The sequence below is a fragment of the Caretta caretta genome, chromosome 6, assembly GCF_965140235.1.
Source record: "Caretta caretta isolate rCarCar2 chromosome 6, rCarCar1.hap1, whole genome shotgun sequence".
NCBI classification, from domain to species: Eukaryota; Metazoa; Chordata; order Testudines; family Cheloniidae; genus Caretta; species Caretta caretta.
Window position 1 is genome coordinate 40181831 of NC_134211.1, and position 24707 is coordinate 40206537.

The 24707-nt window shown below is 40.0% G+C and overlaps 1 protein-coding gene across 4 annotated transcripts in view; it reads right to left on the reverse strand.

The window, feature by feature from the left end:
* Window positions 1-24707, reverse strand: part of ELP4 (elongator acetyltransferase complex subunit 4) — a 344771-nt gene that overhangs the window by 257720 nt on the left and 62344 nt on the right. For all 4 annotated transcript variants that reach the window (XM_048854605.2, XM_075129452.1, XM_048854601.2 and 1 more), the window contains 2 exons: window positions 15651-15790; window positions 6824-6908 (listed from right to left, as the gene is read on the reverse strand). In XM_048854605.2, the coding sequence (XP_048710562.1) occupies window positions 6824-6908; window positions 15651-15790 (225 nt within the window). The remainder of the gene's footprint in view (window positions 1-6823; window positions 6909-15650; window positions 15791-24707) is intronic.

Here is a 24707-nt window from a genome sequence, read left to right on the forward strand (position 1 = left end):
TGCATTGTATAGAAAGCCCGAGCACTTAACACAGTTAGCAATTCCACAAGGCAGCAAATTACGTAAGTGCCCTTTGTGAATCTAGACCCACATATGAAAGAAGAATTTCACCAACTGCCTAAGCACAGCTGCTACTGAGTGGAAACCAGACACAAAACTAGCACATTGCACAGCAGTGTTTGAGACACAGAGGGGAAATTTTGACCAGGACATTAGCGCAAACAGTTATTCTTACAAAAACTCTGTTCATGCAGAGTTGACAGGGCCTTGGCTTTTAAGGACTCATCTATAAAACACACACACAGCTGCATCAAACTCAGTTTATTCAACTCTCCTGGATAAAGGAGTAAACTGACCTACTAGAATCTCTTTTGTTCTCTCTGAAAGCAATATATTCAAGTACTGGTGCATTATTGCTCCACATACTTTTCTCTGGTCTGTGGTCATATATAAAATTACCTGTTTACAGTACAAGCATCCTAGCACAGGATAATACAGCAAAGCCTGACATTGATCGAAGTGTTGGACTGTTACATAATTTCGGCCGGGGGGTGGGGGGAGGGTAAGAGTTGAGAATCTAATCAGAGAGCATGATGGGGTACAAAAATGTATAGAAAACCCCATTTTCTGTAATGTTTAAGCAATTCACAAACTATGGATAGGTTATGAAATCTGCTTTGTCCAGTTTTTCTGGACAGTCAGCAGCAAAAATAAATGGTGTTCCAAGTATCTCATATCAACAAAGTAAATAATACACAGGTAAGTCATCAATAGAAATGGGAGGTCCCTTGATTTGCTCTGAACTTTTGCAATTAACAAAAAAATTTGCCTTTTCTGGTCAATTAAAATAAAAAACAGCAGCTTATAAACACATTTACAAAACTGAATCAGAAAGTTAGTTCCCTAATTGCTTGAAGGACTAACAAGTCCTTATAGGACAACACTTAATTCCTCTTTGTAGGATGGGTATGAGAACTTTATACTCCAAGATAATATCAATATCAAAAATGCTAAAAGTACCTTATTTGTTTCATTGAGGACAAAGTATATTTTCTGTGTTTCATAATTTCTATGTGGATGGTAGATATTACGACAGACTAATTATTTACTCGATTCTTGTATTATGAGGCAAGTAGTAGACTAAACTTCTGCACCAACACACTTGTGCTGGAGAGTAGAACTGACAATTTTAAATACATTCCACGATATTAGAACTTGTATGGTCAAAGAAATCATTTTAGATTAAAAAAATCAACTTTAATAATTTCTACAGTACTACTGTTTTGGCAGCTAGACGTTATAGATATAGAAAATTAACCAAAACAAAGGAAGAAGAAACAAAACAAACAAGAAAAAAACAAAAGCAGTCAAAAGCTAAGCAAAATAAATCCTTGACCAGCCTCTTTGCCCTGAAGATCACTAGATTTGAGCTCCAATGGATGCCAAGGAAAGATAATTCCAAAAAAGTCAACTGAGAAAGTCCTGTCACCAAACCTGAAGGAACAAATTAAAACAGTGACGTGGGCATAACTCCCAATGACTTAAATGTATTTTTAAACTTACAGATTGTTCAAACTTGATTCCCAACAGTAAGCCATTACCAGCCCATGTTAATCATGTCCCAGGCTATGGTGAAAAGGAATATTATATTATGAGATTCTAGATTATTTAGGGCTTTAAGAGGGGGCATTTGATTGCAAACTGCTTAGACTGGCCTGAACCACTTAGGAGACGAGTGAGGGTTCTGGGTGAACCTCAGGATAGCCCCAAGTAGACTTCATTGCAGCAGTGGAGCCGAGAAGTAACAGATATCAACTGTTATCAGGTCCACACTAGAGAGGAACTGTTGCAGTCTCCTGGCCAGCAAGAGATGGCTCTATGAGTCACTAATGCTAATAGAGTATCAGGGCTCAAAGGCTCGGGACCATTTTGGCAAAAGTCTGTTAAACTTCTAATAGTAGCCTCTTCCTACTCCTACAGTTGCTGGACTTGTTTCTCATCTGGGCTGAGTCACATTCCACCACTTCTAGCCAAATTCCAGTTCAGACACTGGGACCATAGAACCTTGGTTTAAGAAAATGAGAGATCACCAACATAGTGATGACAACGCAGACCAAAATGTGCATCCTGGCCTCCTGAAGGGTCCAGATACCTTGTGCAACATAATTCTTCAAATGAGCTCCTCAACCTAACAGGGAAGCATTTGTGATTATAGTTGCCTCGAGTGTAGGGGTAAGGAAAGAAATTCCCACCCTTACTTTCTTCAGTTTTGTCCACCAGGTGAAAGAGGACAAAATCTTGAGTGGAAGTGACACTTTGGCATTGATATTGTCTTTTCCTCATGAAAAAAAAGGAGTCAAGGCAGATCTGTACGCTGCGGAGATGGAGCCTGGCAAATGTTGTAACATGGATGCACGAAACTATGTTGCTGAGGAAACAAGTCCTGATTGTGGTCCAAAGTTTGAAGGTGACTTGTTTTATATGATCGCTCATGATGTGGAATTTCTTGGTGGGGCAATGGCTCTTGTAGTTGAGTCCAAGAATGCTTCTATGAAGTCTATGGACCTCACGGGGGGGGGGGGTGTGATAAAGTTTTCATCATTGGCACAGATTCCCAGGAAAGACAGAAGACTGAGCAGGAATGTAATTGCCAACTGGACTCCCGTGCTGAATCTGCCCATCAGAAGCCAGTTGTTGAGATATGAAAAGACAGTGAAACCGTTCAGTCTCATTCAAGCTGCCACTACTGAAAGGACCTTTGTGAACACCATGGGTGCTATAACTAATCCGAATGGAGGGTCTCAGAACTGGAAGTGGTCCAGCTCAATGAGAAATTTGAGGAACTTCCTGTGGAATCAGTGAATATATGAAAATAAATGTATTTCATGTTGAGGGCTGCAAACGAAGTGCCCTCTTCCTGAGAGGGGATTAGTGATGTTTTGACCATTAGCCTGCCTTCAGTAATGGGGGCTTGGAACTGGGCCCTGTCCTCCTGGAGAAGTCTGTCTTTAAAATCTGTAAATTTGGAATAATTAAGAAAATTTTATTTTGCTAACAACTCCTGGTAGGTAGTGACCCTGAATTGGAGATTAATTGATGAGAAGTCTTTCCCATCAAAGAGATAAAGGTATTTGGCACCTTTGTCAGCTGGAGCAGTCTTAGAATATTTTGTCCTGGATGCTTCTGTAGCTGCTTTCACCACTAAGGAGTTTGGTGTTGGGTGGGTGAATAAAAACACTGCCCCCTAGCTGGTACAAAATACCACTCTCTTTGGGGAAGGGGCACAAGAGGCAGGGTGTGCCATACTGATCTAATGGGTTTCAGGATGGCTTGGCTTACTGAAAGGTCTGCCTTTGAAGGGCCAGAGGATGTCCCAAAGGTCCTGTTGTGTGTCTTGGACCACTTTGAGAGGTACTCCAGCTTGGCTGCCACTCTCTGCAACAAGTGCTAGTAATGTTTGTTATCATTGGGTGGGCCGGTGGATGATGGAACACTCACTTAATCCGGTCAGGAAGATGACATACTGGTTGGAACCAGCAGATCTGGCTCTCTCTTCCTCCTCTGCAAATTCTGATGAAGCCAGTTGGTACTGGCTGGGAAAGGAGGTTTGGTGTGATTCCCACATGGATCCAGGACATCTGCTGTATGGCTGCCATGGTACCATTAGGGATCAGCCAGAGGGGAGGACCCCAAGACATTTCATGCCAGCTATCCTCTGCATATCTGTATTCAGAAGTATGTGGGGGGTTCCAAATCCTTCCTCATCTCCAACAGGATTTGTTTCCCTTGGAGGGAAGCCACTTCAGGAGCATCAGATTCACTGGATGAGATGACAGGCTCCTGTTCTACCAGCAGTGCTAACAGAACAAGTGGGAGGATGTTAGATGTAGACATAGCAGGGGGTAATATTCTTCCCTTCAGGGTGGTCCCCTTGGGTGTAGGAATGTCTTGAAGAAGAGCTGGAGATGGTAGCAGGGGAGATGGTAGGTAGGACAAAGTGAAGATCTCCTCTGGCAAGGTGAATGTTTTGGTCCTCCCTGGTATTTGGGGGGCTTCTGAGGTGTCAACAGGGGATCTGAGTCATCCAAAGGTTTAGTGTTTGGGGGATCCCGCACAGAGAATGTCAGAACCATTGGATGGGATCCCAACATTGGACTGCCAGGAGGAACCATGGGGTACAGCTTCTTTAGTTTGCAAGGTGGAGCTGGAACAACCAGATCCTTCTTCTTTGGGCCTTTCATCTCTGACATGTTTATGAGGACCTAATTCTTTAGCACCTGTATGCAGTGGCTCAAGACATACAGTGGTAAGAAAGAATTGGAGAGGCGTTGGTCTGTGCTGCCATTGATGCCCTCGGTTCAGAGCATGAGGCATTCCACTAGGCATGTGCAGACCAATGGACACTGCTGCTAAAAATTTCCAGATTCAGGCACATGGTGAGCCTGCATGTCCACATATGGTCTACACAAGTGGATTATCACTTGAAGCAGTAGCGAAGGGCCTTAAGGGCCAGACCCCACCATGGAACAACTTGCAAAGACGTCTAGAAACTCCATGAGGTTTGTCTCTTGACTGAACTGAAGACGCAAGGGTTTTGGCCACCAATCCCTGTAAATCTCAAGGTGGGGTCCACACAAAATCAGAGCCCTGGGCCTACATGTCCTTGTGGGCTCTCCTCCAGCTTTACGTAAGCTACTACCAATGAGAGACGATTCTCCAAGGTGGAGGGGGGCACTAGTCAGAAGTTAATACAATTTTACAGAGGGTTGTTTTTGTTTTTTTGGATGGAGGGGAAGTAGGGGAGATGCAGCCCTGTCCCAGGTCCACCCTCTTTCTATTTGGCCATAGAGAAAGCCCTTCTCAGGACTTGGTTAAGGGAAAGGAGTGCAATACCATGGAAACAGCTGAATTACCCATAGAAGTGAGAGATCTATAGGTCACAGACCCAGAGCATGATCTGGCCCTCAATTAATTTCAATTTTGAATGTATTTTTATGAGTGTTGTATTATACAGGACTTCCTAAACATGCAAAATATGCTGTGTGAAGAAAGGTGGAGAACAGGGAAAAGATTATTCTAGAAAAGTAACATTTCAGCTCCAGCAAATCATTTTCATTTTTAAGCTCTCTATATCTTCCCTGAAGCAGAAATTAACATCTAGGCATGATCTAATGGCTTTTTAAACTAAACTAACTGGTTCAAAAAGAATACACTTCAAACACTTAAAGCTACAAATTGCTCACCTCAGAAACTAAAATGTGCTTTAATTTAAAAATAGCTTTTAGCAAATATACAGTTCTGAATTTATTTGCACGGAGTTTTTTGGTTTTGATTTTATTAATATTAACAAAATATTTTAAAATAGTGCACATTTTGAGTATTCCTTAAAACAATGTTAGTTGATGTTTTAGTCCTAATTTTTTGCAAAAAATTATCCAAAAATTATGGACTCCATCATTCTGTATTAAAATATAAATGTTTCTCAGGAATATACATAGGTTCTATATTTAAGCTAAAACCAACACCTAAGAAAAACAAACACAGTTATTGGAGTCTTTTCCAGTAGCACATTAATTGCTGGCTGAAGGTTCCCAGGGTGTTCATGTCACTTTGGTGCTGTTGCTTTTTGCATTCTGTAAGATTTCTTGCTTCCAGAGGACCTGTCATCTTGTTGGAGGAGCAGCTCTGCATACTGTACTGTGGGAACTGTTATGACATGCCTGTTGCCATGGTTACCACAGCAAGTGGGGAGAGGTGCCTGTCAGGGACCAATTTACTTCTCCAGACGGGCACTGCCACCAAAGGGAAAACATGCTTGCCCATGAATCTCTGCAGAGACTGAAAACTGCAAAAATAAGCTAAATGAACACACAAGTATTCCATATAGTTAATGTTCCTAAAAAAACGTTCCTAGACAGAAAAGCAGCCAAACAAAATCCAAGGCTGTCTTCCCTCATAGATAGTTTAAATTCAACTGCCTAGTAGTATACAGCAATTATATATTTTGACATTCTCCAGAACCGATAATAGGTAACTTCTACCTTAATGAAGTTTCTATTGTATAACAACAATGAAGATAATATAATTATCTATCAATTAAGCATCACCACACATGACTGATTATTTTATTTAGGTGAACTCCAAAGAAGCTGTCTTCTTGATTGAATAAAACAAAGAAAACTAAGTTGAGCATTGGTTAAACTAGAAAAAGTTTTCCTCTGAAATTGTTGTCTTTAAAAAATTATTGTGGATGATTCATGCTGTGATTTATGAGTATTTACAGAGATGCCTGAAGGTAAGCTGTTCTGAATAGTTAATCTAAGTTAAAATGGCATTATAATAAGCTCTTGTGTTTCAATTCTTGTTATTGAAAGATACATGTATTTTAATTTACCAACAAACCCCAAACCTGACAGCGTGGAATATGCTGCTAGCTCTCAATAGTTTTGTGAATTAATTCTGAACTCCATGTTGTTAAAACAGCTATCTGAAAATTCTACAGGAGAAAATACACTTTGCCTAGTTTCATTGCATTTAGCAACCTATTTTAGTAGCTACTAGCATAGAATAAGCCTTTTAAAAAAATGTTGGTTTACAGTTAATTTGCACAGCCTATCCATATCAGTTGAGAACTAAGTAAAACTGAATACACATTAACATATGAACCAGCCTCTCTATTTACTTTACTTGTTTACTTCAGCAATGCTTAGAAACAGCTTGTTGGCTGTTAATTATTCCAAGACCTTTCATGTGTAACCCTAGAGAGAATTTTGAAAACAACATTAGTTACATGATTATAGAAGACACCGAAGGTGCTCAGTACCTGGGGATAGGATCCATCAAATCCTTCTTGGTATATGATCCTCTGGATAGATTGAAGCAGCTTGGTGTAACCACAGGTCATATTACTGTCAGTGAGAAGATAATTTAATTTAATAAACATTCTGATACTTTATGAATCTATATTAGTCATACAAAAAAGTAAACAGAAAGTAAACAGATTCAGTTTTAAGCCTGAAAGTGGTAGACACATGATAGAAACAAGAACAGAGCAGAAGCAATAAATCTTCTTTGAACAAACTAGATGTTAATACAGTATTTCTAGAAAGCCAGTTGTGATTGCTTTAAGTGCCCTGATGACATGCGAAAGGCAAAATCTGCAGAGATTAAGATGACAATGTAAGGCTCATTTACCTCCTAGAAAATTAATGATTTAATAAGCAATTTAAAATATGAAACCACATAGCATTTCAGAAGTAATCTCATATAATTAACACATACCTAATGAACTGCTATTTCAAGTACACCTGATCAATATCCTGTTCACCTGAGCTCATCTTCTACCGTTTTAATTTTCATACATATCACAGTATCAATAAAAAATTACCATCAGCCCCTTTCCATTTAAATGGATTAAGAAGAAAATTCAGTGCAGTTTATGTTTTATTTTCCTTTTGTTATTTTTATACCATAATAAAGCTTAAAATACATAACAGTATAGTATAATATAGTTTTATCATATATCCTTAAGGATAACAATTCTTCTACACTTACCTCACTGAAGAGTTGTGAGGATTAATTTGTTTGTAAGTTACTTGGAAGACATAGGATAAAACTTTCACAAGTGACTAAATAATTTAGGAGCCTAACTCCCATTTTTAAAGTGAGCACAAGAGTAAATCTTCACAGAATCTGCGACTAACTTTATGCACTCTGAGTAATCCCAATGAAGTCAATGGAACTACTCATTGTACATAAAGTTAAGCATGTGCCTAAATCTTTATAGGATTACAGCTTTAAGAACTTAAATCCCACTGACTTTCAATGAGACTTGGGCTGCAAAGTCACCTAAGGACTTTAGAAAATATATTATCATGTTCTGTATTAATTTTAACATTTGTTTAGTTTGACAGTATTGGGCTACTTCTGTGGTTTAGCAAAGGTTAACAATATTTTAATTCTAAATGTACTTCACAGTATACATTCCTGAAAATAAATTTTACTAAAATTGACTTTAAGTTGCGTACACACATTTGGGGAGGGAAAATAAACTGTGTGTGTGTGCAGGTGAGGAGCACATAGAAGTCAGACTTCCGGCAAACATATGCTCAGTTCCTTGAACAAACAAACAAACAAAACCAACCAACCAACCACCCAACCCACTCACCCACCCACCCAACCAACCAAAACACTGTTTCAAATTAGCAGTGAGCATTAAATTAACTGGCTTTAAAAAAAAAAAAACACACTTCAAACACTTAAAGCTACATATTGCTCACCTCAGAAACGAAAAGGTGCTTTAATTTAAAAATAGCTTTTAGCAAATATACAGTTCTCAATTTATCTGCATGGAGTTTTTATTGTATAATGATGAAATCAAAATCGTTCTTACAGTAGATTAATAACATCTTAATGTCTTCTGTCATCACATTTTAAAAAATTTAACAGAACCTTTAAAATATTCTCATATATAACTAGATTGCAGGAGTTTTACTCCTGGGTCAAAATTAGACTTCAGTTTTTGGTTACTGTTTTTTCTTTAACCCTTTTGGTAGCCCCAAGTCATTCAACCATTATCAGTTAAATTGAGTTACTCTATGTTTCAGTAGATACTTTAATTGAATATTGCATATGAAATGCACAACTGCAAATAACTGCAGCAGTACACAGTCTACATGAGGAATGTCTAAAGACCACCTACCATATTCTACAGAAGTTGCAGCTCAAACCAGAATAGAACAACTACAAAAAGTCAAAGTTTTTGGATAAATTCCAGTCAACCATTCCCTAGCATCAGCTGTAATCATTGCCTGGAAGATACCTTATCTACTCAAGACACCACTATCTATTCAACAAAGGTGACCTGTTGCTTTTGCCACCATGCTCTAGTATTTTCAATGTGTGCGTGAAACAATGTATTTGGGAGCTTTCGATAAAACTTATGGAAAATGAGTGTAGCTTCTTTCCACTGTCAACCCTGTATGTAACCACTTTCTGTGCTCACAACTAGTACACTGCTACATTAAGGAAATTTAAAAAAAACAAACTCCTTATTTACTGCTAAGAAATAAAAAGCTTCACAGCAGAATAAGAATTCAAGAAACAAAGCTAAACATTCTACAAATTAACTTACTTTTGAATGTGAACAATAGGATTTCTTTTGCTTGTGTCTAAAATATAGTTTGTCTGACCTTGAACTAGCTCACTATAATATGGACATGGAAAATGTTGATTATATACTGTAACTCCATAATAAAATACATGATCATTCTGGCAATATTTTAAAGCCACAAATATTATTTTTATTTTGAAATGTTGTCATTTTTTAATTTTAGCTTTGTTACTAAACACTGTTTAATTCTGATAATGGGTTTAAACAATTTGTTCTTATCCTTTTTTGTTTAGCCATCTAGTAACTGATAAAACAGGAGCTGGCAAGAAGGTATCCTGGTTACAACAGAGTCTGATTTCCTGTTGATAATTTCTAAGCATTTAACAAAGGTTAAATTATCAAAGATATGAAAAATAGGCTTATTACCTGTTAGTAGACCCCATTAGGAAAAACAGTTTAAGCTGTTTTGGCCAAATTTATCTGGAAAATTGGGCTCTACATAAAATTAAGTCTTTCTACCTATTTTCTGAGCACATACATTCTGAAGACAGCAAATACAAGAAAATGCAATGCTGCAGCTTAAATTTTCTGATTGCCCGAATTACCAAAATATATTTTATATCTTTTCGAAGTAAAACAATATGTTAGTAGCTTTAACTGGGCAATCTGGGCAGAAGGTACAAAAGAAGAGTGTTATTTGAACTAACAGTACAGATAACAGGTTCACCAACCATTTAGTTTTCATTCCTTTTATTTAAACCACTGAAAATGGTTATGCACTCTGACACTTCTCAACTGCAATCCACATCTTATAACTCTACACACACATATCATTGAAATGAGTATAGCAGGGCCTCTTGAGAAGCTGCAAGCTGATGATATGTTCAGAGAATGTACGTGAACATAGCTGACAGACAGGTGTGTGGTGAACAGTTAAGTGCCTCGAACGACACTTCCTTTTTGGTGACTGAGTAAGGAATGACCTCTCTAAGAAACGTTTTCATGTTTCTTTGCCCCGGACACCACACGAAAAAACAATAAAATACAATTGTTTTGTAAATTTACAATTTAACAAGGCTACAATTTAACAAGGCTACAACTTTAGTAATTAACACATATGGAAATTACCCAGGAATAACTCATCCAAAGCAGGTCATCCTTCTTTTAAAATCCATGCCAACTGGTGGAGGGCTGCCATCAGCCTCCACCATTACTTTGTTTCACTTGGTGGATGGCTGCTGTCAGCACCCCAAACAATTAACCTGGTCCCAGGATCATTGCTGGGACCCCAACACCTCCCCGTGGCATGGGGGTTAGGGAAAGCGTGGAAGAAGATGCTGTCTCCTTGCTGTAGCAAATATTAGAAGCCTGGACCCCATTCCCACTGTCTTTAGGTCAGCCCTTTCCTAACCTTCTTACAATTCTGATTTATCAGGGAATTTAACCCTTATTGAACAAGTACCTGTACTGGACACCTGTCAAGTTGTAAAAATATGACTTTTACAACCTAACCTACCCATGGGTCCCTAGGCTGCTGAGAGGAATACAACCCCCCCCACATGGCCCAGACTAATCTGACAGTGTGGAAAAAGGACTTTCCAAGCCCAAAAAGACAACTAGAATGATGCCCACAGCAAGACCTCAAAACCCAGTTCTACTCTAATCCCAAAGGTGAGGAGGGAGGAAGCTTTTCTTATGGTGCAGAATGGCACCCATGGGCACACAAGAGAGGCTTATGTTGCACCCTTCTGTCCAACTAATAAGCCACAGGGAGCCTGAATGCCCATGGGGAGGGTGGAAAGGATGTGTGTGTAATCTTTAAAGGGGCAAAAGGTTTTCTTTCCCCTGCTGTCCCAGACAAACCCTCCCCACATCTGAGCTGCATAGGGAGGAGGACAACATTTTAACGATCAAAGAATAGGCATATGCTATAATTATAGAAACAGTCCAGGCACCGATGAGCATACTGAATAAAATAATTTTGTTAATGAAAGAATTTAAATCTACAGATATTTTGAGATGATTTGTAACCTCACTCACAAACACTTGGTTTCTATTTAACACATACAATTTAACACATACATTTATGGCCCTGCCCGTTAATAGATAATTCACTGTTTTCTATGGCATAGCAATTGGGAAGCAAGGCATAATGGCAACAAGACCACTTTGATTCTATTCACAGGACATAACTTATACACCACAGTTTTCTTATAAACTCATATTCTGCTCTGAAGCATTCAGGATGAACTCTTGCAAATTAAAGGTTAGTTATATATTCTTCCCTTGAGTAACATTAACCACAGACGTAGTGTGGAGGGTGGGAGGAAGGAGGAAAGAAATAACCAGGAAGTGAATATGCCTGGAAAAAACTAAGAAATGTATTACTTCATCCCTAACAAAAACTGATACTTCAATTTTTTTGTTTTAAAGCAGCACCTAGTAATAAATCACAAGGATACAGCAGAACGTATATACCAATTGTTTTAGACCAGCAGTTCTCAAAGTATGTGGGTGTGCCTCCCAAGGGAGGTGTGGGAATGTGTAAAGGAAAGCACGAGCTCTGTATGTGGCTTCCTATAGGGCCTGATCACAATGGAAGTTGAGGTTGCTCAGCACTTTGCTGGGTCCCTAGTGTATACTGTGGGTGAACTTTTGGCCCCGATGAAGTCAATGGCAAAATTCCCACTGACTTCAATGGGGCCAGGATTTATCCCTGGATATTTAGCAGTTCAAGAACTATGCACATAGTGTGGATTTTATGGTTAAATGAAAGGAAATTTCAGGACCTTTTAAATTTGTTTGTTGGTTTCTTTACATATACTAACTTATCCCACACGCAGAATACACAGAAAATGATCTTATATTGTTGAATGGGCATTTGGGGATAGATAATCTGCACCAATACACTTTTGCATAATCTGAGATGCTTGGGCATTAGCTGTATTTACAAGATGTGTATCTAAGAGTAGAGAAAAGTCTCTTACTCTACAGCCTTAATCACCTGTAAAATATTTGTGTATGGATCACACCATATTAGAGTTTAATACTTGTATTTTTTTAAGTCCAATTTTTGTGAAATTAATGCAATTTTTATAAATTGCCATAAGACAAGTCATTTTCCAAATTTAAATTATATGCATACATTTTATATGTAAACATTCAGGTAACATATTAATAATTACCAACTACATCAATTCTACAACATATTTCCTTTTCTCTATGCTATTAATTGTATTAGTTTTGAGAAATCTATTGTGTACATAATGTTACTGAATCTCTATCTTCAACCTCTAAAGACAGGCAGGTTCTTGGATTCATTATTACTTGTAGACCCTTTTAAAATATTGGGATTGAAGTAAATGGAATGGTGTCTCCACAGTCATAAAATTCTTATTCTTTCTGTGAATGACTAGGCACTTTGAAAGACTGAGGCCTACGTTTTCAAAAGTGAAAAGCGATTTTGGGTACCTAACCAAGAAAGTGTTGAGCACCCACCCCCTCAAAATCAGGCCCTCTTAATGTGTCCCAATTGGGCTTACAAAATTCAGGACATTCAATCACTAATCATTAGGGCTATTGATTAATCACAGTTAACCCACAAGACTAACTCAAAAAAATTAATCACGGTTAAAAATGTTAATTGCGATTAATCGCACTGTTAAACAACAGACTACCGATTGAAATTTATTAAATATTTTTGGATGTTTTTCTACATTTTCAAATACATTGATTTCTATTACAACACAGAATACAAAGTAAATAGTGTTCACTTTATATTATTTTTATTACAAATATTTGCACTGTAAAAATGATAAAAGAAATAGTATTTTTCAATTCACCTCATACAAGTACTATAGTACAATCTTTTTATTGTGCAAGTGTAACTTACAAATGTAGATTTTTTGTTATATAACTGCACTCAAAAACAAAACAATGTAAACTTTAGCAATTACAAGTCCACTCGGTCCTACCTCTTGTTCAGCCAATCACTAAGACAAACAAGTTTGTTTACATTTATGGGAGATACGGCTGCCTGCTTCTTATTTATAATGTGAGCCGGCATTACAAGATATTTACGTGCCAGATATGCTAAACGTTCATATGCCTCTTCGTGCTTCAGCCACCATTCCAGAGGACATGCTTCCATGCAGATGATGCTCATTAAAAAAATTATGTGACTGAACTCCTTGGGGAAGAATTGTATGTCTCCTGTTCTGTTTTACCTACATTCTGCCATATATTTCATGTTATAGCAGGCTCGGATGATGACCCAGCACATGTTCATTTTAAGAACACTTTCACAGCAGATTTGACAAAACGCAAAGAAGGTACCAATGTGAGATTTCTAAAAATAGCTACAGCACTCTACCCAAGGTTTAAGAATCTGAAGTGCCGTCCAAAATCTGAGAGGGACGAGGTGTGGAGCATGCTTTCAGAAGTCTTAAAAGAGCAACACTCCACAGAAACTATAGAACACGAACCACCAAAAAAGAAAATCAGCCTTCTGCTGGTGGCATCTGACTCAGATGATGAAAGTGAACATGCGTCGGTCCACTCTGCTTTGGATTATCATCAAGCAGAACCCATCATCAGCATGGACACATGTCCTCTGGAATGATGATTGACACATGAAGGGACATATGAATCTTTAATGCATCTGGCACATAAATATCTTGCGACACCGGCTACAACAGTGCCATGCGAACGCCTCTTCATATTTTCAGGTGACATCGTAAACAAGAAGTGGGCAGCATTATCTCCTGCAAATTGTAACCAAACTTGTTTTGTCTGAATGATTGGCTGAAGTAGGACTGAGTGGACTTGTAGGTTCTAAAGTTTTACATTGTTTTACTTTTGAATGCAGTTATTTTTTGTACATAATTCTACATTTGTAAGTTCAACACTCATGCTAAAGAGATTGCACTACAGTACTTGTATTAGGTGAATTGAAAAATACTATTTCTTTTGTGTCCTACAGTGCAAATATCTGAAATAAAAATAATAATATAAAGTGAGCACTGAACACTTTGTATTCTGTGTTGTAACTGAAATCAATATATTTGAAAATGTAGAAAACATCCAAAAATATTTAAATAAATGGTATTCAATTATTGTTTAACAGCACAATTAATTGCATGATTAATTTTTTTAATTGCACAATTAATCACGATTTTTTTAATCACTTGACAGCCCTACTAATCATTCTTAAAAATCTTGATCGAAGTGTTTAAAATTTCTTTTCATAACATTGCAGAAGACCTTAGTATTCTTTTAATGTAGTGCATTTTAACACCCTTTTCTAATAGGCTGCTTCAAAGTAATGCCAGCAAGATGTGATTATATTTAGGTCTCCCAATGCTGCTATTAAGCGCTCTAGTTCACAGAGGCCAATAAATGCTCAATCAGTTCAATTAGCTGCAGGTTCAAAGCCATAGTTGGTTGGTATGTGTATTTGCTCCTTTTCTTGCACAAATAGCACATCCTTTGGTAAGAGTTTCTTTTATGAATGGAGTCCCTACATAATGCTTACCTTGATCAGAAATAAAAATACACACATATTTCATACCCACAGATTTACTGGCATGAAATCCATTCCAGTTAGCGACACACTGTAGAGCGGTACAAGAAGAGTGGGACATCTGCTGGGTGGCAATGTAGCCCCACTTTGGCAACTGGCCAAATAAAATCCTTGTGTGGCCAAATTCTGTGGCCCCTGCCATTCAAAAAGTGTATTATACACTGTGTGTTAGTTATGTAGAACTATTTATTGTAGAAATAGTGCCCTTACTTGTCCCATCTCCTAAAAGTGTACAAACTGCTTTATTTACAAATCTAGCTAGAATCTGAAAGCCTGAATGAATTTAAACCACTGACCTTTGATCATGTAATACTGACACTGTGTCAGCAAACAGAGTACTCTTTAGGTTGTTTACATTTCTGAAAAAGCACTCAGTGAAACACTTCATTTCTTTTATGAATCAGATTTTTCATTTGTGCCATACTGTATTTTAATTTAAAAAAAATAACATTAAAATACTTCTCAGGACTTGGCTCTATACCTAGAAGTTTATAAAACACAGATTAGAATACCAAGAGGTCCAGGTTGAATAAAGAGATAGGACTACTTAATCTATATTTAACATTAGAGAAGCACCTTGAGACACGGCCAGAAAGATACAGTAGAAAAGGTATGCCAGTCGCCAGCTATGACTATTCTTTGTGTTTCCGGTCTCTCACATTTTATTTGTGCTTGACCTACGCTATCATAAATTTCCAACTTGGAAAACAGACTTAGATTTCTTTTTGAAATTGAAACTATTGTTTGACCTTTCATTCTCAGTATTACTTTATATTACTCCTTGATTGCAAACATTTAGGGGGAGATTTTCAAAAGCAATTAAAGGATTTTAGGAGTACAAGTGCACTGTAAGCCAGTGATACAGGTAATAAACTGGCTAGGCACTTTTAAAAATCTTCCCCTTAACTTGCATGCAAATAACTAAAAATATAAGTAACATATGGGTTAAGAACTTACCAAGTTTTTATTTCAGGGTGCAAAGACATTTCTTCAGGAAGGAAAAAACGGTGCCACTTTATGGATTGAAGTAGCTCTGGAGACACTGTTTTAGATACATCATAATAGTGACCGAATCGTACAGAAGCTGCTGGACTGACCTGTGAAAACATACTATACTAATTATAATAATTCCTTAAATGATTAGTCATAAAAACATAATTACTTGCTATACCTCTAATAGAAATCTATAATTTTTCAGTTAGGCTTTATGTACGTTAATAACAAAGAATTTGTCAGTAGTGAACTTTAATAGTTATGGAAGGAAAAAAGCAAGAGATAAGTAGGATTTCTAAGGATCCCTTTCTGAAGTTCTGTGTTGTGGAGCTTACATGCAGATTTCAACCCTTACTGCTCCAGTTGGTCCCACCTAAAAAAGTGGGTCAGGTATTGAAAAGTATGCACTTTTGTGCACACCCTAAAACAGGCATACAAATTCCAGATGCAAAGACACATGGGAACAAATTAGGCATTTCAATACCTATATTGGGTACACACAAAAACACAAACGTTTTGTGTATTGGCTTTTGAAAGGCTGTCCAATTATGTTTATATGTAAGACGTAAAATAAAATATTGCCTCTTCATAGCTTCCAATATCATCTCTTACAGAAAATTAAAACAACAAAAAAGAAAAGAATGGCTTGAAATCAGTAAGTTAGAAAGTGGTTTTTTAATTTCTTGAATTTGCAATAAACTTCATGCTAGGTATTACTAAGACACTAGACAATAGTAACCATTCTTGTCATATAATAAAGGTGCTTAATATTAAGAGAACAGAATAAAAGTGTTTCAATAAAGTAACAAAAACAAAATCAAGTTGAGCTTTCGTGAGATATTATTACTCCTTCTATATTCATTAGCATGGCGGACACAGGGAAGAGTTCCACACACTGAGAATTGGTGGAAACCCAGCATGACACACAACTTAGAATGTTATTTGAATTACAGAAATAAATGCATGATAAAAAGAAAAACTAAATTGGTCTAAAATGTGTGCAAATATATACATATATTCTGTATATAAAAAACAAACAAAAACATACATTATAAAATAATGTTTTTCTTTATGTGATGCTCCCTTTTGTTCTCTATCTGCCACCCATCCCCATTAAAAATGTTAATCCAGTTTCAATGGTCAGGAATGGTTCGACTCCAGAAGTAAGTTAGAAAAGAATTGACTTGGCACAGACATGAGACACTATATACTAGTCTCATTTATTAGCCAATAAGTAGGTATAAGATCCTGAAAGGAATATCGGGACAAAAGCAAAAATAAGCTTAAAACTCAAAGCTACAGTACAACACATTCACAACTCTAGCAAATTCAGTGTTGCTAATCTGACTGTCTCTCACCAACTGTTCCAAGCAATCTGTGACTTCATGTTTTAACTTTTCAAACAAATTAAATCTTTTGCTGTGACCTTGTGCCTGAAGATGTCACTTAAAATCACTATCTTCAGTCACATAATACAGGTGTCAATCAAAACCATACTAGAGGCGGGGGCTGAGGCATCTGTGCAGTGCGGTCCTCGTTTGTTTACAGCTGCTTTGCAATACAAAAAAGCCCACTCTAGTTTAATGAGTCTCCCTATTAATTCAAAGGAAAATTGCCCAGATTGTGAACTGTGCCATGCATTTCTCAGGTGCAGCTCAGGAAGGGTGGAGGTGCAAAGATAACTTTAAGCCACCTTTACACTCACCCAACACTGACGCTGCTATGCACGGAGTTAGTCCCCAGGCTCAGTCTAGAGCAGTTCTCTTGTACCTAACAAAGACAGAGCTTAAAAAACAAAAACAATAAAACAAACACCCATTGTGGAAAGAGGACAGATGAGAGAAGAAAAAGTGAGAATCCAGTATAATCTAAATACCAAAATGTGGTCAGATTACTTACATTATCCCTCCTGTAGGAATGTACAGACCGAAATACATAATATTCAAAGAAACCAGAGACAAACTGTACAAAGTAGGAAGCTAAATCCTGACCTTCAGCTCAGATGCAAGATATCCCTCTCAAGATATCCCCTTGCATAAGAATTGTTAAAACTCCATATTTTCTTGGAAGCAAGTTTCTCACAATTATGATCTAGATCTTTGATGAGACAAATAACTTATTCTCCTTGTTTTAAATAAACACAACCCCTTCTTTAAAAGGGCAATACCTCTCCCTTCTGCAAAACACTCCCTGCCAATAACTTCTCCCCACAAAATAATTAAAACCCAAAAAACAACTTATTCATGACCAGCTTCCTCAGTAATATGCCATCCCTCCTACCAATCATACGACTGAGGCACTGTCACCAACAAAATCATATTAATTTTCTTGCCTGCCCAACAAAACCCAACCCAAAACACCTCCCTTTTCCAAAGGGGGCATATAAGCCATCTGCAGAGTTCACAAAAGCCTAACAGTTTTATGCTTAGTGGCCGAGTCATGAGAATAGAATCCTACTAAAAGATAGCCAGGTCTTCTTATCTTCTCATGCACAGGTTCATTCCAATTAAACCTGCCTGACTCCACAACCAGCCCACATTAAAATTGCCACCAGCAGCGAAAGGGTCATGGCTCATTTCTGTCCAGCCCTCAAGTCAAAGTGCTACAAGGTTCCTTCTGGTAATGCAGTGCCTCCCCATTCAGCCAACCCAGCCTTCATATACGTGGCCAGTTTCCTGGAAGCATGTTTCTGCACCTCAGATAAAACATATAGTGTTACTTCTCTCCCTTGCAATATGTACCTTCACACATTGCCAATCTGATCTGAGCTGACTTACTTCGAAAGGTACATCTACACTAGTGACTGCACAAGTTTTCATGCGTGTGGTTGTCCCAACCCCTGACCATCCACATCTAAAGCCCTGAAGCACTTGTCAGAAGGTGAGGACATGGTGAGTAAACTAGCAAACCTGAGGTGTGTGAGTAAATACACACCTTGGGATGCAACACGGCTCCATACCCGTGCTGGTGTGAAGTGTAGACAGCTGTAAGGGGCATACAGAAGGTCTTGAGTTTCAATAGTCCTCTACCCCCATTCCCACAATGCACTGAACCCTTTTCTTCCTCACCCTGACCTGGTCTTTGAAGGTTCCAGTATCCCCCACCATCGCCAGCCTATTTTCAGCAATAGTAGCAAGCTGCACCAACCACATCAGAACCGTTCTCTGCTGCATGCTTTTGTTCAGTACAGGTGAACATGGATCCTGCTCCAAGAACAGCCCTTGCCCAACCAACCACCCCCAGGTGCGGTCCATGTGTGGTTGGAGTACACTGTCCTCCATTTCTTCACTCAGAGCAGAGGCTGGAGCCAGAGAACACTGAGTGGACTCTGGCCCAGTGCCAGGAACACATCAAGTGCCTGAGGCTCCTGCAAAGGAAGGCAAAAGACTAACAGACATTCCAGAAGCGCTCATTGTGCATGGCTCTTCTGTGACAAGCTGGACTGGCTGCTGTCAAGGGCTCCTGGTACAGAGCCAAAAGTGGCTCAAGACCCCTTTCTCCACTCCACCATCCTCATTGTTCAACAGGATACCATAGTCCTGGCAAGGAGGCAGCAGGGGCATGGAGGATGCCCTGGAAGACTTGGAAAACGAGGAACATGTCATTTTGGACCTCTACCTGGAGGAGCCAATTTGGACCTCTACCTGGAGGAGCAATTTCCCCGCTCCTCAAGCTGTGGCAGGAAACAGAACCCACAGCCGGTAAGTTACAAAGGATCTACACCCTCTCCACCAATATCCCCTCTTCTTCTGTTACTACATTGCTGATTTTAAGCCTAGCATTTGCTCCAGTTACTCCACCCAAAATTGGCCCCGAGCAAGACCCGGCTATAACAACTGATTTTATTGATTTCCCATGAACCACTATTATGCATTTGGCAGAAGCTAGAAAACAAATTATTAAGGAACAATCATTGTGCCCTTGTGGCTGTGCATTTCTCAGCCAGCATGCAGGCAGCAAAGCTCTGGGAGGCAGTGCAGATCGGAGGAAGGGAGAGGGTTGGTTTAGAAAGGACCCACTTGGGTGATGAGACACCTGTAGAAAAACTATATAATTGGTTGCCATAAGTTAATAAGAGCTGCCTTTTGTCCCTTGAAAGTTTACATAGTTTCACTGAATTCCCCCTCCCTCCAATCCCAGATTTTACCGTCCTCTTACAAACAGCAGCTATGCATAAATGGGGGTGAGGTCTGGGAAGGGAACACTTAGGTTGTCTGAGGAATGTCACAACAGTCCTTTCTCCCTTGAAAGATTATAAAAATTGCTAGTGTTCCTGGTGCCTGGCCCCTCCACGCACCTCACCATACTGCACAAGCTGGGATGAACAGGGAAGGGGGAAGGATCTGGCCTGTGGGTTGGATAAACAGTGCGGCATCCTTTTTGCTGTGGCGAGGTGAGGGGCTTGTGATGCTGATCTGAAACTTTATGGAACAAAATAAAGCTGTGGTGGGTCTCTTTCTTTCCCATCCATTTCACCCTTCTTAGCCAGGCCAAGGGCAGGATTTTTTGGTAATGCCAGGGGTAGGTGGATAGTGTTCATGGCTCACTTCTCCCATTCTATGGAAACTCTGTATGCTAGCTGTGAATATAGTCTATTTCCAGTTTTATTGTCTTCTAGTCCAGGAATTGGCAAACTTTGGCATGCATCCCGTCAGGGAAATCTGCTGGCGGCCGGGATGGTTTGTTTAGCTGCAGCGTCCACAGGTTCAGCCAATCGCAGCTCCCATTGGCTGCAGTTCACTGTTCCAGGTCAATGGGGGCTGTGGGAAGCGGCGGCCAGTACATCCCTCCAGTGGGAGCTGCAATTGGCCAAACCTGCGGACACTGCAGGTAAACAAACTGTCCCGGCCTGCCAGCGGATTTCCCTGACAGGCCGCGTGCCAAAGGTTGCTGATCCCTGTTCTAGTCTTTTAAGCATATTTCAGCACATTTCTGGTGTAGCATAAACTAACCATTGAAATTCAAGAGCAGTGCAAATCTGTTTAGTCCACCTTCACAGCTAACCAAATCCCTCCATTCAGCAAAATGTAGAGGGGTGACCATTAGTATAAACAGCTCTCTGGCAGAGACCCAGATCTGCTCCACAAGACTAGAAAGCTCTTGTCTGGTATCTTGAAAACTGGCATGTTATCCAAACGCTGGCCAGAGAGAAGAAATTGCAAACTCATAACACAGCCCCTGGAAGGAATTGCCACCCCTCAAGACACTATGGAAAATTTTAATTTTTTTAAAACATGTATCTTACTATTATTAGCCTCTGCTCCTTCCTTGGAGGATGCAGAAGTTGTCTGAGAACCAGAGAGAAAGCCTAAGTCACATTTCTGGAATGCTGAGAAGTATCAATATTGTGGCCTTCCCCCATGTAACATAACTTTGCTATGGATTTCTTGCCTTCTACCGAAGAAAAACAAATAACACTTCCCTTGCCTTTGAACTGGCAGGACCTTTGACTCTCTAGAGGGAAACCATTCCACTAGAAGGGTGGGAGCAGCCCCCCAGAGACAGCAGAGACCGAGAGAGAAGGACTGTGGAGGACCTGCTCATAGGCAGAGACAGGAGGAACCGGGAGCAGTTTCAGTTCCCTAGGGTATGGCACAATTGGGCTCTTCAGCTGGAAGAGACCTTGATGAACCAACGCAGGGAGCAGGAGGCATGCCTTAGGGAATGGGAGTATGCCCTAACGGACAGGCTCATAGAACTGGCGGATGAATGAGTCTGGGATGTGCCTGCTGCCATGGCCACTGCACCTCTCCGTGAACTGGCACTACCACCCCCTCCTCTGACTGCTGCCCAGGGTGCTGCTGCTGAGACAGAGGACCAACTCCCACCCCTGCAGTGACCGGGAGGAGCCTGGTACCACACCCTCCACTGCCACCTAACCCCCCCTTCGTACAGGATGAACCCCTTGAGCTTCCAGAAAGAGAACAAGCCTGTAGGAGTCCCTGAAGCCCACCAAGTACCCACCCCGCAACCCATGCAGGAGATGTCTCCAGCTGTCCCCAAGAACAATTTTCCCACCATTGTTTCCACCCTAGTCAGAGGGAGGCAAGGAAATAAGTTTGCCAGCATTAACATTTGACCATTGTTCATGAGTCAGTTCCATTATGTTCTGGTGGTTTGCATTTCCTTTCAAAAATATTTCAGTTACATATTCCATATACTACTTTTAATAAATGTTATAGTTTCTTTGTCTTGTGCCTGATTGACATAAGATGATTTCAGGTTTGGCATTGGGTCCCACAATTCACAGCACATGAATTGAAATAATGTAACTGTCTGGTACTATCAAACTGCAAACACTTTTCTGTCTATCCCCCTCAACCCCTGCCAGGTTAAGAAATATCCAAAGATACACGGGAGGGATGATGAAAGTACATCGTTATATGGTTACAGAAAACACTCAGGTTTCAAAAGCAAAAGAACTCACAACACAGCAAATAGGTAGATAAAACATCTTTATAGCTTGGTTCATATACAGAACAATGAAATGAAACTGAAGTAACAATATGGGCATCTGCCACTAACCACTGAGTAAACAGATCCTCCTCCTCCTGTCTCTCCCTCCCTCCCTCATCCCACCAAACCTTGACCTGTTTCAACCTTCCGGATAGTGCTTCATAACAGCCAGTAAGTGCTGTTGGCACCAACAACAATGAACGGGGGAGGAGGGGAGGGTGAACCCCTCAATCAAATGTCATTAAGATCGTTAGAAGAGAGAGAGTGCTCCCAGTAACAGAGGTTTGTAAACGAGTGTGAACATTTAAGACAAAAGCATTTGCCCAGTGAATGCATTACAACTTGGCCACCACTCTCAATAGCATAAACCTAATCCCAAAGGTGTTAACCCAGAAGAGGCATCCTGTTATAATTGTCTGTAATGGGTGAATAACCTCAAGAACAAACTGCCAATAACCATCCACTACAGTGGAACAAACCCCTCACAAATATCTGCCAGTGTTCCCTCATATTTTTTTTTTCCAGCTGCTGTGCAGGGTGTGAAGGTATCCCTCAGAAGAAATCACCCTCTGCCTCCCTGCTATTCTAAGAAGTGTGCACATATGGCATCCCTGATTTCCCTTGCTCGCTGGGAACCAGGACCAATGTGCATGTGGGTGGGATCTGGCTGCCTGTACACAGTTTGTAAACCAGATTTGTTCTGTGCCCATTCAGAATGGAAGCACTCCCTTTTATCCTCACAAACAATATGGAGTGCACAGCAAGTAACAATTATGTGAACAATGCTGTCCACACTGGCATCCAGATGGGTGCATAGGTAGCACCAATGAGCTTTCAGCTTAGCAAATGCACACTCCATGACCATTCTGTAACTACTGAGTTTGTAACTGAATTCCCTTTTTCCAAGGCCACTGATGTCGGGGTATGGTTTAATGAACAGAGTTAGGAGCGAGGTCCTGCAAAATAACTGGTGGCACAGACTTACCATGAAAAACCACATAGTTTCTGAGAAATAAAGTCTCTTCTCCTCCGACCTCTCAAGAACTACCCTGATCTCTTCAGCACCCTGGTTTCATCAACTTTTCCAGTGCTTCCAATGTTGGTATTCGTGACTAGGGAATAGGAAAAACTATTTCACTATGAAGGTAGTGAAGCACTGGAATGGGTTACCTAAGGAGGTGGTGGAATCTTCATCCTTAGAGGTTTTTAAGTCCTGGCTTGACAAAGCCCTGGCTGGGATGATTTAGTTGGGGTTGGTCCTGCTTTGAGCAGGGGGTTGGACTAGATGACCTCCTGAGGTCTCTTCCAACCCTAATCTTCTATGAATCTGCCTCTGCGGTCAAGTAAGCCTTGTGGAACGAGTGATTAGTAATGTTTTTGGTTCACATACTCATGAGCCCTTTTGGAGGGCAAAATATTGGGATGTGGGTGTCATCAATGGCCACTGCACAGTTCAGAAACCCCAGCCCCTCAAATCCAAATATTATTTCTGGAACTTTTCTTATAGCACCACCTGTAAGTAGATCACAGTGTTAACTGCTTTGCAAACCTACACAACCACAACCCTGACAGTGGACAGTGATTTGCGACTGACCAATAGCTGTCTGGTGTTGCTAGTTTCCACAGTACAATAGCCACCCACTTCTGCACTGGTATGGCTTCCCTGAATCAGAAATTCTGGCACTGGAGGTATACTGCAAGTTCACCACACAGCTCTATGGAGGTCTGTTTCCTCATTTGGAAGTTCTAAAGCTGCTGCTGCTCACCTAAAATTTCCAAAACTATGTGATTCCAATACATTATGCTAGCTCTCCTGCACCAGAAGTGATGGTTCACCCATGGGTATACTGTGGCAATACTGGCATTCACTACATCTATTCCATAGGAACAGAATGGATTGTCATTCACCTTCACAGTCAGTCATCTTTAGTGTTTCTGAAAGTTCTCCCCAGATGCCATTCTGCATCTTGCCGATCACCTAATTCCACTGCATAAACATTTGTCCTGCAACAAGAAGCAGGGGCAGAACCAGATCATCCTCCAGCTGCCCCACACCTTCCACCCACTTTGGCAGGAGGGACAGGTGAGCAGGAATTGCCATTTGTAAATGTGTGAAGTCAGGGGACAGAACAAACACCACCTAGCAAAGTGGTTCCTAAAGCGTGTCCCTCTGATGCACAGGACCCTGGGATACTGACCCTGAAATGGCAGTGTTAATGTCAGGTAACAAAAGTAGCACAGGTATATGCGAACACTTGGCGTAGGTATGGGGAGCATGCGCAAGGATGTACACAGTCAGGTAAACAAGTATACACACCAGTATAAACATAGCCTAAGTATAAAATTCAGTGACTTAGGCCAAGGGCTGACACTAAGCAGTTTTTAAGAATGCATGCTCCATAGTCATTGTAAAGCAACACAGATTTAACTTTGAAAGTCATGACACTGTGTGCAGCAGATTAAAAAGTTCATCTGCGCAAAAAACAGAAGCTTTAGATGAAATGAACATGCATTTTGCTTTGCACTTACAGTGTGGTTGCACTCTGAGAAGTGACTAAAAATAGC